General features: G+C 26.5%; 1 protein-coding gene across 1 annotated transcript in view; it reads left to right on the top strand.

Moving 5' to 3' along the window:
* Positions 13,468–14,060, top strand: part of LOC109127259 (gibberellin 2-beta-dioxygenase 8-like) — a 6,964-nt gene continuing 6,371 nt past the window's right edge. The window contains exon 1 of the mRNA XM_019231829.1: positions 13,468–14,050. Within this exon, the coding sequence (XP_019087374.1) occupies positions 13,596–14,050 (455 nt within the window). The 5' untranslated portion in view covers positions 13,468–13,595. The remainder of the gene's footprint in view (positions 14,051–14,060) is intronic.

The raw sequence follows: 14,060 nt of genomic DNA, 5'->3' as shown, positions 1-14,060 counted from the left end.
AAATGCGTGAAATCTATGAAAACATTAAGCTATTATTATTATATATATATATATTTATTTATTTAGAAACACTTAACGTTAATTTGGGAAAATGAGCATCATTTACATCTATTCCTTTGTTGATCAGTTGTAATTATGAGATAAAGTCATTTCTTATACTCTCATTTGTGGAGTATACTGTATATAAAACTCAAAAAGTCAATAACTCTTTGTAACTTTTCAATTAATGAAAGAGTTAGTTGGTTGTCATTAAGAAGAAAAAAAAACTAGACTCTATAAATTGATTTAGGGTATTAAAAGCGTTTATTTGAAAGAAAAAAAAGAGAGAAAAAGATGGCTTGGATCATTAATCTATATAATAATAACAATCCAAATAAATGCGACCAACGGTTGTGTTTTTTCAATCGTACATTTTGGATATTTTCTGAAAAAGTCGTGATGGATCATTAAAACGGTTATTTATGAAAAGCTAAAACTGTTCACTGTGAAGTTATGTTGATTGGAACATTGATATCTTTTGAAATATATATATATATATATATATATATATATATTTGTCTCTTTGAACTGTTTTCATTTTTTTTGCCATGACACAAAGTCAACTAAAATTTCAATCTCAATGGTTTATACATTTTTCTAAATTATTTTATAGCATTCATTCCTTTAAAAGTCAAAAAATTCCTCTAATTCTTGATTTAATAAAAGTTTTTTGGAATGATGAATCTAATTTACATATTTTAGTTAATTTTAAATATAAAAGTTTAATGAAAATACCTAGAGTTGTTTTTCCAAGAGTTAGATGGATTACATTGTGAGTTTTTGGATTTGACTTTTCAATATATTTAAATCCAATCCGAATAAATGCCACTAAAAATTATGTTTTTCAATTGACATTTTTAATAATTTAACAAAAAAAATCTGTAAAAAATTTAAATTGTATGGTTTACAAAAAGTTGCGATTGTTCATTGTAATGGTTTTTTTTTGTAAAGTTGCAATTGTTCTTTGTAGAGTTGTCGAATATTCGTATCTTTTGAAATCTATATGTTTGAACTGTTTTTATTTTTTTGCCATGATACAAAATAATATAAAATTTTGATATCAACAGTCTTTACAGTTTTCTAAATTATTCTCTAGCATTCATTCTTTTTAAAGTAAAGAAACTCTTCCAATTCTTGATTTAAGAAAAGATTTTTAGAATGATGAATCTAATATACAAATTTTAGTTAATTTTAAATATAAAATTTAATGTCTGTATATAATAGCAATCTAAATAAATGCCACCAAAAGTGTGTTTTTTCAACCGTATCTTTTGGATATTTTTTAAAAAATCTATAGAAAAATTAAATTGTGTGTTTTACAAAAAGTTGCGATTGTTCATTATAACAGTTTTTTTTGTAAAGTTGCAACTGTTCATTGTAGAGTTGTGTTTATTCGAATATTCGTATCTTTTAAAATCTAGATATATTTGTCTTTTTGAACTGTTTTAATTTTTTTTGCCATGACACAAAATAATATAAAATTTCAATATCAACAATATTTACACTTTTCTAAATTATTCTCTGGCATTCATTATTTTAAAAGTAAAAATATTCCTTCTATTCTTGATTTAACAAAAGATTTTTGGAATGATAAATCTAATTTACAACTTTTAGTTAATTTTAAATATAAAAATTTCATGAAAATAACTAGAGTTTTTTTTTTCAAGAGTTAGATGGATTATATAGTGAGTTTTTAAATTTGACTTCTTAATATGGTAATAAATATGTCTTCTATTTAAAAGCAGATTATTAGGTGAAATCAAATGCAGACACAACATTTGCGATTTTTCGTAGCACCTTTTCATACTTTTTTTAAAATCCAAACGATTGTATCTGTTCATTGTAAAGTTGTGTCTTTCACTATATTTTATTTATATTTTTTCATCATAATTTTTCGGTATAATAGGTGTGTCTATATAAATAGTAATGTCTTTTGAACTCTCTTTATATTTGTCTCTTCATCAGTAAATAACAAGTTCGTTGAAACAAAATTTTCCATTTTATTTTGACTCTAAATAATTGAATATTAATATCTAATATTCAGCGTTATTCTATAATCTAACTAAAATTTTAGAAATGATTATAGCAGTAGAGAAATTTAATACAACTTAATATAGAATTTATAGTTGCAACTATTTTTACTGTAACTTTTTGTTTAAAAAATAGTTTACTGTTTAAAAATAAGAATAACAACCTGAATAAATATGCACAACAGTTGCGACTTTGCTTAGTATTATTTTGTAAGAAAATTGTTTTTATTCCTTTTTTAAAACTCAAACAGTTGTATTTGTTCATTTTAGAGTTGTGTCTTTTCACTATATTTTATTCATATTTTTTTATCACAACTTTTCGTTATAATAGGTGTGTCTATCTAAATAGTCATGTCTTTTGAACTTTCTATATATTTGTCTTTTCATCAATAACTAACAAATCATTGTTCGTTGAAACAAATTTTTCGTTTTATGTTTAATCTAAATAATTTGAATATTAATATCTAATATTCAACGTTATTCTATAATCTAACTAAAATTTTAGAAATAATTATAGCAATATAGAAATTTAATAAAACTTAATATAGAATATTTGTTGTTGTGTTGCGTCTATTTATCGTAATTTTCGTTAAAAATTATTTTAATATTTAAAATTTATATTATTTTGTTTTTAGTTATAATTATTTAATAGAAAATTATATTTACTCATTACAACCATTAGTTCAATATTCCCAGTTAAGATCACTTTGTCATAATGATTTTATCAATTGTAGCTTTACAATAATTCTTCATAAAAAACTTTATATTTATGATACTTTAAACAATATTTTTTTTGTAAAGTTACGTCTAACTATATAATATTTTTTATTATAAGCTTTCATTTTGATGATTATGTTTTTAGTAATAGTTTATGTTTAATTTTTATGTATTCAAACTATTTTTTTATATTCAAATGATTTGATAATGTATAATTTTGAATTTTAAATTTTATTTATTGTTTTCTAAAATACTTTCCCTGCGACATCACGGGAGTATGAGTGCTAGTAAATATAAAAGAAATGTTAGAATGGTAACCTTTAAGGAACAAGTCCATTTTTCAGTCTATCGTTATTTCAAGAAATTGTGACTAAAGATTTTCTTAACGTCGGATATCACTTATTAATATAGACATGGATAAACTAATGATTCATACTTGTATCACCGTTGTGTCAGTCTAAGTTCTTTTTCAAAAAAGGTGTATGAGAGTTATTAATGATAAAAAAAATTATATATAGTATATACACATCATAGAAAATAAAATAAAAGTACATATGCAGTATAGTGATAGTTTGATATAAAATCATATACTTTAAAAACATTATGTAGAAAATTTGATTTATATATATTTTTTTGAATAATTAAGAGGTTCTGCGCCTAAGATCCCTATATTTTTTATTTTCATGTTTTTTTTTATCGTCTAGATTTTTTATTGATAGCAAATTATTTGAACAATTATTTTTTATTTTCATGTTAGCAATCAATTTTTTTTATGTTTTTACTAAATCCTAACTGCTATATAAACAGGGAAAAAACTATTTAGTTATAATGAAATAATATTTTCCATTCTTTGAGTGTCACAATTTCCACTAAGGCTCCGTCAATTCTAATATTCTTGATGGAAATATTCAATATATATATATATATATATATATATATATATTTCTGCGCCGGGAAAATATGCGTCGTATCTGAAAACAATTATGATAACCGCGGATTTAATAGTGCGGGACAAAACTTTTGCTAGTGCGGTATGGTTCAACTGCGGTACGTGCGGGACAAATGTATTTGCGGGACAAGTGCGGTTATTTCAAAATAAGCGGTACAAAATAATGTTTGACTGGTGAAAAATTATTTGCAGTGCGGTTTTCATTTTATTTTAATACTAATTAATAAGATTATATATTTTATTTTGTTTGGTATAAATAAATAAATCTTTATACATATACAAACCTTAAATGCCTACAAAATAGCAAAATACATATTATAGATAAAATATAAGCATATATATCATAAAATATATCATAGATTATTATTGATTTAAATTGATTATTATTGTTAATGAAATAAAATTTTCATCTATTATATATGAAGTACAAAAACCAAAATTGAATTTTACTTAATCATGTAAATTTTATGTATAAAAAATCAAAATTTATTTAATTTTTTTATTTTATTTTTAATGATCACTATGATAATTAAGTAGCATTAACAATAATATTATTTACTTTATCATTACTAACATTCACTTTGTTTTTTAAATTTAAACCACATGTTATAAAATTATTTGTTAATATAGAAACTGAATTTATAATCATTTATATTAATCATAGTAATATAAAATCTATTTTTTAACATATGTATTCTTTGTGTTAATATAAATCAAGTGTTATATAATAGTGTTTAAAAAATGTTACATGTTAGTGAAAGAGTGAGAAGTACAAATACTAAAGAAGAAAGATAAAAAAAAATGGCTTTTTCTTTTATTTTTGTTTTTTTATTTTTTTATTTGATATGGCCTTGAATGGCACCTGATTTTGGTGCAGTTTTTGGCTTTAGATTCTGTAAAATCAACTTTCTATGCCATTCACGATTTTAAGAAAAGTAGATTTCCTAGTATTTAGGAAAACCAGATTTTGGAAGATTTTAGCCATTTGTTCATAAAATCTAAAAACCACATTTTGTGGGTTTTTCAACGTGACTTTTTCTTTTTTTCTTTTTTTCTTTTTCTAATATATATTTATTCTAATTTCATTATGGAGTTCTCGATGATGATGATAGTAATTTTGCAGTAATGTGTTTTCTATATGCAATAAACGTATGTTTTTTTTCTGCATCATTGTATTTTTTTATTTTTTTAATAAAAATTATAATCATTATTTTATTATTTTTAAAATAATTATTATACATAAAAACCAAAAACTAATCAAGTCACCATTCAAGATTTTGCAAAAACTAAAATCTACAGCAAAAATCAAAAACTAAAAAAATCAAAAACCAAAATCCAAAAGCTAAAAACCAAAATCTAAAAACCAATTAAAAACCAGCAGCCATTCATAGCCTATATATTATTTAAAAATTGAAAAAGAAATAAAAAAAACTGTATTATTTGATGTGGTTTCAAAACCCGCTGGGTAAAGGCTATGGATTTTTTAAAAGACGGTTCACCTTATAATCTGGACAAAACCGCAAATTATTTTTGTTTTTTTTCTTTTCGAAAAACGCTTATTTGTTTTTAAAAGCATGATTGGTGACTATAATACGTTTTTTGACAAAAAGAAATCCAAAACCGCTTTTTCACCGTCGCCATTTACTGCCTAAGGATGATTTTTGTAGAGATGAGTGATGAATAGTTGAGCTACCATGCAAATACATACTTATTTAATATTAAAAGTGGTAGAGCCTACATGCAAGATTCTTTGCGTTACATCAACATTATCATTGCGAACGATTGGACTGTTTATCAATTAGATTTCCGACAACTCATTTTCCTTCAACCACATTTATATAAATTAACAGAAAATATATATATATATATATACATTGAGAAAAAGTAGTTGCAAAGTCAACAGTTTTTTGGTATTTCTAAAATTAAAGATTGATTTCTACTAGAACAAGGTCATGTTGCTTTTCTTGCGTACGTCTTTAGATGTGAAAATATATAACACATCTTTCTTAGGCTTAGTTTACCGTATTGGTGTCGATCGAAGTTTGCGGTTTACTTATGCAATTTTGTTAGACTCTATATTTACAAGCAAGCTGAGTAAATCTTTCAGACTTGTCATCATAGTATCAAAGTAAAAGTAAAACAATATTTTTACCATAGGGGATTTTTAAAACAGTTAATAATCTTGGACCAAAATCCAAACAATTTTTCATGATTTATGAAATATAAGTATATTATTAATTAAGGTATCCACAAAATCAAAACATAATCAAAATCGTAGTGACAATTAGTCAAATTTGCATATAATTTTTCTTAACTAATTAACTGTTATATATACGTACGTATCTCTTGATACTGTATAGTATTATGTTAAAAACGAACTTACTCACAGCAAAAACTAAATGCTAAACAAAATGAATACACGTGTGAAAACCAGGAATATATAAATTTTCATCTAATAGGAAAAAGGGATGAATAGAGATTTATGGTCCAACCTTTGTGATAGTAACGAGTTGTAAGGGTCAATTATAATTGATTACACGGTGGTCAACGTATTTATATTTCGCAAGGTCCATTTTGCCAAGCATATTTTACAATCGAACGGTCAGTGTTCATTACCTCCAAACCATTTTAAAAAATAAAAATAAAAAAAAGAGTTGTTAAAAAGAATCGTTTGTTAATTTTATTTTGTATTAGTTCTTACTCTATCTATCATTTTTAATGAAGAATTAATATGTATCATATTGTTGGCATGTAGGTTTAACGACCTAACGGTAAACGTTCAAATACTCCCAAAAATATATAAACTTTGGTTGGTTATTACTTGTTACGGTATATAGCGATGCTCAGAATGATATATTATGCTAATATTATTACCATCTATATAACGTAACATTGGTAAATGATAATATACGGTGAGGTCACCAAAAAATTACTACAAACAACAAAATATGCTAAAAATATTTAAAATTATAATCTACTTGTATTCTTTTTAAGTTGATACTAATTTAATAACTGTGGTTGATCATTGCGATAATGTTTCTGATAGTCATTAAGAACATACATATAATTGTACAGAACACATCGATAAATTTAAACATTAAACTAGAGCAAAAAACATATCACATTATTTAATTGGAGGCCCAGTTGAGAAGTCGCGAGATCGATTCAGATGGCCTACTGTTGACCCTCTAGAGTTGTCAATTAAAAATAATATCAAGTGGTCCTTTTAGAATTTGGGTAATTGCTCGACGCCACTGTGTTAAAAAAAATTAATATATCACTTAATGTGGCAATTAGACTAGATTTTTTTTAATCGAACTCAGAAAATTTTGGTATTTAATTATAAGTAAAAGATGATATCTAGCCTTGTTTCATTCAAGCAAGTTCATTCGCTGAAAAAAATAATGAAGTTATTTATGATCGTGATTCGTGAAAGTAAGTACTTACTGTATGTGATAAACAGTCTTAACACGTTAGTTGATAACTTGATATAGCTTTTGTCGGTCGGATGTTCTGACAAAAAAAAAGTTCAAAGGAAAAAATTAAAAGCATTTGTGGTAATTTGTGAGTAAAAAAACAAATTGTAGTTGTAATTGGTAAAACTTGATACCTAATTGGTAAAACTTGAAGGCAGGTGAATCTAACGATATCCTTCTTATTTATTTAACTGGTTAAGTTAATATTTTATATTATGTTTAGATTTAGATTAACTCGCAAACTAATATATAGTATTAGCTCATGATTTAGATTATATGTGTGTGAGTTAATAAAAAAAATTTATATAATAAATTTACTCAGCTAAGCTACTTCATAAGATGCACAAACTCCTGAATCCTGATAGATTGAGTTTAGGTGAGCGGATTTGTTCATTTTGACACCCTTAATTATCTCAAGCGATGTATAATTTACACCTAATAGAGTTATCGACAACAAATAAAAATTACACATAATATAGTGTTTGTTACGTAGCTGTATACGTCATACTATACGTATAATAGAAAGTTCACAAAAAGGAATATGGTAGGATTAGGATAAAGCGAGAGAAAAGAACCCACAAGAAAACACTAAAAAAGTCATCAAGTAATAATACTGAGTATGATATGTGGACTAATCAGTAAAGTGCCTTCCTAGGCTTAGTTAAATCATCACTTTCTCGAATTATCCACGTTTTCTTTCAAACTTGAATAATAAACAAAGCGGCGAGGACAAAGAAAAAGAAGCGTCGGTAATCCCTTAGGCGCGTTTCGTTTTGGCTGCGAATGGATGGAAGCGCACTGAGCAGCGAGCTATTTGTTCAAGACTCTTTTTATGACCGGCCAGAAGTTTTTTGGATAAGAACTCAAATTAATATTTGAAGGCTATCTATAAAAATTCTAATTAGTACAGTTTAAATGTCTATGTTAGCCACAAGTTGCAGAATAGGAAAAATGAGATGGTGTTGTTGCTGATTAGTTAAAAGTACGAGTTGAAAAAATGCATATATGCAGTACAAATGTACAAAAATATTGATTACAATAGAATTTTCAATAAATATTGGTGACAATAGAATTCAAAAGGAAAAACAAGTGAAAATAAATTCAACTTTGTGTCTCAGCATTTGGAGCAGAGCCGGAACATGTTGATATGTTCCACGCACGATCTTATCTCTTTTACATTCTCTTAGTGTAGTTGAACTTGAAACACACATTTTTTGGGGATAAATGTTAGTACTATGTTAGCAAAGCAACATTTACGGCGATATGATATCTGTAAACGCATTGACAAAGAAAATATTATATGATCTGTAAAACGCTTTGAGTTATCCATTACTATTTTCGTAGATTATTTACACTTCTTTACTATATTTATATCCTTGGTCGGTGCATCCTATATATCTTTGAGCTAATAGAAAAAAACATACGTTTTCCAAACTTAATTTGCAAAGTAGTACATTCATTATCTACAATCAGTGTTGAAGAAAGCGCTAGGTGTTAGTTAGTTGATGATCCAACGCCTAGTGCCTAAAACGCTTAATCGGAATTTAGGCAATTCTAGATAGTTTAGGCGTTTACACTATAAACTATTATATATATAATATATCATACATAAATTTTGCAAAATGTATATAAGAATAAGAAAAATATTAAATCAAAAACAAAAAAAATAGATAAAAACATTATTTCAATTCATTTTAAATAACATATTAAATATTTATAATTATGTTTATAGAAATAAACCTTATAAATTTTAAATTTGTGCAATTAAAATTTTAAAAACATACTAAAATGATGATACTACAGTTTTAGACGGTTAAAACGGTCGTCTAGACGGTGCTATAGTGCCTAGCGTCTAGGTGGGGCGGAGGCGGATGCCTAAAACGCTTTTTCGAACACTGTTTACAATTAGAAAAATCCATGTTGACCACTATTCAGCTAATTCAACAGCCTTTTTTGCCATCCAATATCCTAGTTAATTACATCTCATGCCATTACTCCCTTTTCTCTCATTTTATTGATTTTTCAAATAATTGTTAATATAATTTTTTTTAGAAAACTTCTTAGATACAAAAAAAAATCTATATTTTTTTTCTTTACAATTTGATATGAATTTTGTTTAATATTTTTTAAATATATTATATTATCCGTACACTATTTTAAGTGTACAGATGTCTATACACCTTATTAAGTGTACAGATGTCTGTACACATATTAAATATACAGGTTAAACAAATTAGATCTGTACAATTGATAATGTGTACAGACATCTGTACACTTAATAATGTGTACAACCATTTGTACAATTAATAAGTTGTACGGATACAAAATTTGTAAAAAGTATTTAACATTATCAAATAAAATAATCAAACAAGATGCATATCAAATTGTAAAGAAAAAAAACATAGATTTTTATATATCTGAAAAGTTTTAGAAAACAAATTTTAATTAGCCAATATTTTTGTTTTTAAATTGTATGAAATATAATAAAGAAGTAAAAAAAAAACATGTAAGCCCACATAACCACTCTCCTCCCTCTCTCTCTCTCCTCTTTCTTCTCCATAATTCTCAATGTCCTTCTTGTAATATTCCTTCAATCACTATGTCTCACACACTTTATTATCTCTTGCTACCTCACACTTTATTATCTCTTGCTACCTCTATCTTACATTACTACTTTCCTAATTATGTTTCTAAAATATACTAAAAAAACTAACAAATCCTATATTTTTATCCAAAAGCCGATGAGTTTTTCGATTTTTCTTTTTGTTAAAAGTTTTAAAAGCCAATAATGTAACTTTTCTTAAAGATATCAAAATCGGAAAAAGGAAATGCAACATATTTTTATATTTTACATTTTGTATATAATTGCATGCATTTACTGTGTTTGTCAAAGATACGTAAAAAGGTAAACTGTTTACAACTTTTAGTGTATGCACTACAAGAAAAACCTAAAATTGCAACATAAATTTTGCAATATTCATTTTTGTAATAATTTTGCAACAAATTTCACAATAGTTTTGCAATGATAGATATATATATCACAATTTTATTACAAATTTCTTGCAAAATCGTCACAAAAATTTTCATTACCACTTTGCAATATTTTTTCAACATATAAAAATATCTAGCAAAATTTGTAAGAAACATTCAATGATTGTGGAATATGGTTGTTTAACAAGAACATTATAACATTTTTGCAACTATATTTGTCACATTTTAGTAACAGTTTGGTAACACTTACTTTCAATAAAATAAAATTAAAAAACACTTATTTTCTAGAAAAACTGTGAAAATTGGTCACTTAGTAAAAGAGACATAGGTGCGAGCATATGATTTTTGTTTTTGGGTTTTGGTTTAAATGAAAATACAGTTTACAGTTTATAGACTGTATTACAGTTTATAGACTTTCGTCAATTTTGTAAGTTTCTCAATGAAGGTAATTGAGAAAAAGTCTCAAAGTGTATATTTTTAAAGTCTCAGATAGTATCACACGTTCCGAAGGTATTGTTTCTCCGGTTTGCCTTTTTGTTTTACAGTGTTTTCTGTGTTTCACTTTGCTACTTTCCTATGAGTTGTTTTTTTTTTGGATTGGCTATTCTTGATTAATTAATAAAGATGAAAGAAAAATATTTTATATTTTACATTCAGTTTAAAAGTTTTTTTAGTTTTTAATTTTTTTTGTTATTTTAGATAGATTTTTACCTGAATATATAGAGTTTGATGGTCAAATTTTCAGATGAAAAGGATTATATATTTCAATGATGCTTAGGCCAAGTCCAAACAAAATTTGTGTGTAAAAAATATTATTTTATTTATTTAAATTTGCTTCTAACAATTTTTATAATTTTTTTACGTTGATTGTAGAAAGAAAAAATAGAAGATGGGAGATGCATACATTGAAGATTAAGCCATTCAAGAAAAACAAAACAAAGGAAGAAACAATTACAAGATCCATCATACATTTCTTCGAGAAACGCAATTAAGAAATTTTATTTTGTTTTATTTAGTGTCATGATTGTAAATATTTATTGTTATAACCGGTAAAGATTGCAACATTTAGTTGGTTAATATATTCTTATTTTCTTGTAATATTTATTTAATAATAATATTCAATATGAATATATGTTGTAGTTAAATAACATATATGGAAAATAAAATTATAGTAAAATTGTTATGTGACACTTGTTTTGCAATACATTTTGTTTTGTTTATCGTCCCATCAAATTTGTAGCAAGCATATTTTACAAAATTGGTAAGTTCTTTTTTTTTTTGGCAACCACAAAATTGGTAAGGTCAATATGCAATTGTATTTGCTATAATTGGATGTAGCGTTGATTTACGATAATTTAGAATTGCAAATACACGTTGTAATTCAACAACAAATTTGCTGCAAAAAAATTGTCACATTAATACAACAAATTAACAATGAATTGATTTATAGCTAAAATTACCACATCTATGCCAAAATTATGAACTTACAACGCCTAATTAGCAACATTATAAGATTTGTGGAGCTTTCGTAGTAATTCCATTGTTGGCAACAAAATATTGATCTGTTACAATAATTTTATATCTTGCATTATAAATATTTTTTTGATGTTTTGGATTCTGGTTTGTATAGAATAAATTATTTTGGTGTGAAGCTTGGGCGTAGGCCTGGGCGTTCGGATATCGGATCGGATTCGGTTTGGATTTTTCAGATTTTGGATTTTTTGGATATTGACTCTAACATCCATTCAGGTATTTATAAATTTCGGAGCGGTTTTGGTTTGGATAATTCGGATTTCGGATCGGTTTGGATATGATTGTGGATAACCAAAATTAAATCAAAAGTCATTGGACCATGTTTTTATTCTAATATTTTTTAATCTTATTGTACCCAAATAACCATAATAATATAATATTAAAACAAAAAAGATAGAAATTAAGTAAATGACAAGGTTCTCATGGAACCATACAAATACATAAAGGATATAAGGCATATCAATTGGAATATTAAACTATTTCTTATATGTTCAGTTATGTTCGGATATCTATTGGATATCGGTTCGGATCGGATAATATCCAATATCCAAAATAATGAAAGCTAAGAATCGGTTATTTCCTTAATATCAGTTTGGTTTTAATCCGCTTATTTCGGTTTGGATACGGTTCGGATTTTATGTCCAGACTTAGGATCCAAGATAAATATTTTATACAAAGAACCAATTATCTCAGTGAAATAAATAAATAATTATGTAACTGTAAGTAAAGCTGTAGTCCGTTGCAATTAATTTACAGTGCGGTATAGATGAGAAAGGAAAGTAAAAGTCGTCGTGTCTCTTTGCTTCCATAATAAGTTCTCTTATTTTACTACCGCCTTTAAAAATAATACATGACGTACTAATTATTAATTAACGCAGCATAATGTTTTTATATAACTTGGTTCTTATCCAACGGAGCAGAAATCACTGATTAGCTAGTTTTCTGATTAATACTTTAATAGTAATTGATTACAATAATTAAGAAATAATCATAAGAAATATATAAATAAAACAGTACAACATAGAAGAAAGTGAAAAAACATGAGAAACAAAGGACGGTGTCCAGACAAGCAAATATTCAAACCTTTGAATATGAAACAACATCATGTTCTCCAAGACAGCCCCAACTTAATTTATTCTAATAATACCAAATTCATTAATCCCCATTATCGTATCTTGTCCACCATATATATATACATATATACACATTACCCATATCGTATTTTTCCTAGGTTTTTGTATTTAAAATTCTATATCTGTTACAAATATATGACATATAAATTATGATACTGGAAAAATAAAATTAGATTACGATCTTTTTTTTTTTTCGTCGAAAATTAGATTACCATCTTAAAAGTATATATATATTTCTATTTGGATTAGTAAACTATCCACTTTCCAACTATTATTGCTACTCAAAATATTATATTTTTTAACCCAAAATTTTACTCATTTAGACGTTGCAAAAGAATGTGGTTAATATACAAGCAGATAAAATAAATATACAAATGATGATTACTCACTTAATGAATATAATTAGTGGTGAGTAATTAGCAATGTCGACGGGCGGCAAACAATATTTATTTTTTTATTTTTATATATTTATCATCAACATGGTATACTAAAAATCAAAATGTAAACAAATTGCACTCGAATGTATATATGCATATGCATATCGGTGGACGTCTATATAAATGTAAGAATTGTGTCTCTCATCACAACACGTATTTTGATAACCTTCACTTCCCATAATTTTCTCAAACTCTCACTCTTCTTCTTAATTCTTCTTCTTCTTCTTCTTCTTCTTCTTCTTCTTCTTCTTCTTCTTCTTCTTCGTTGATCTCTCTAAGTAATTATTCTCATGGATCCACCACTCAACGAAATATACAACACCCTTTTGTATAATCAGATCACAAACACAGGACAAAATATTCCCGATATATCCATAAGCTTCTCTGTCACGGCCGTCGTCGAAGAGGTGGAGCTTCCGGTGATTGACGTCAGCCGTCTCATCGATGGAGCCGAGAAGGATAGAGAGAAATGTAAGGAAGATATTGCGAGAGCTTCAAGGGAGTGGGGATTTTTTCAAGTGATAAACCATGGAATGTCAATGGACGTGTTAGAGAAGATGAGACAAGAGCAAGTTAGGGTTTTTAGAGAGCCTTTTGGCAAGAAAAGTAAGTCGGAGAAATTCTCCGCCGGGAGTTACCGGTGGGGAACGCCGTCAGCCACTTGTCTCCGGCAGCTTTCTTGGTCAGAAGCTTTTCATGTTCCCATGACAGATATTTCAGACAACAAGGACCTCACTATTCTCAGGTACACAAAT

The sequence above is a fragment of the Camelina sativa genome, chromosome 11 (genome assembly GCF_000633955.1).
Source record: "Camelina sativa cultivar DH55 chromosome 11, Cs, whole genome shotgun sequence".
In the NCBI taxonomy this organism is placed as follows: domain Eukaryota; kingdom Viridiplantae; phylum Streptophyta; class Magnoliopsida; order Brassicales; family Brassicaceae; genus Camelina; species Camelina sativa.
Note: the sequence above shows the minus strand (reverse complement) of the source record. Positions and strands in the feature narration are given on the sequence as shown.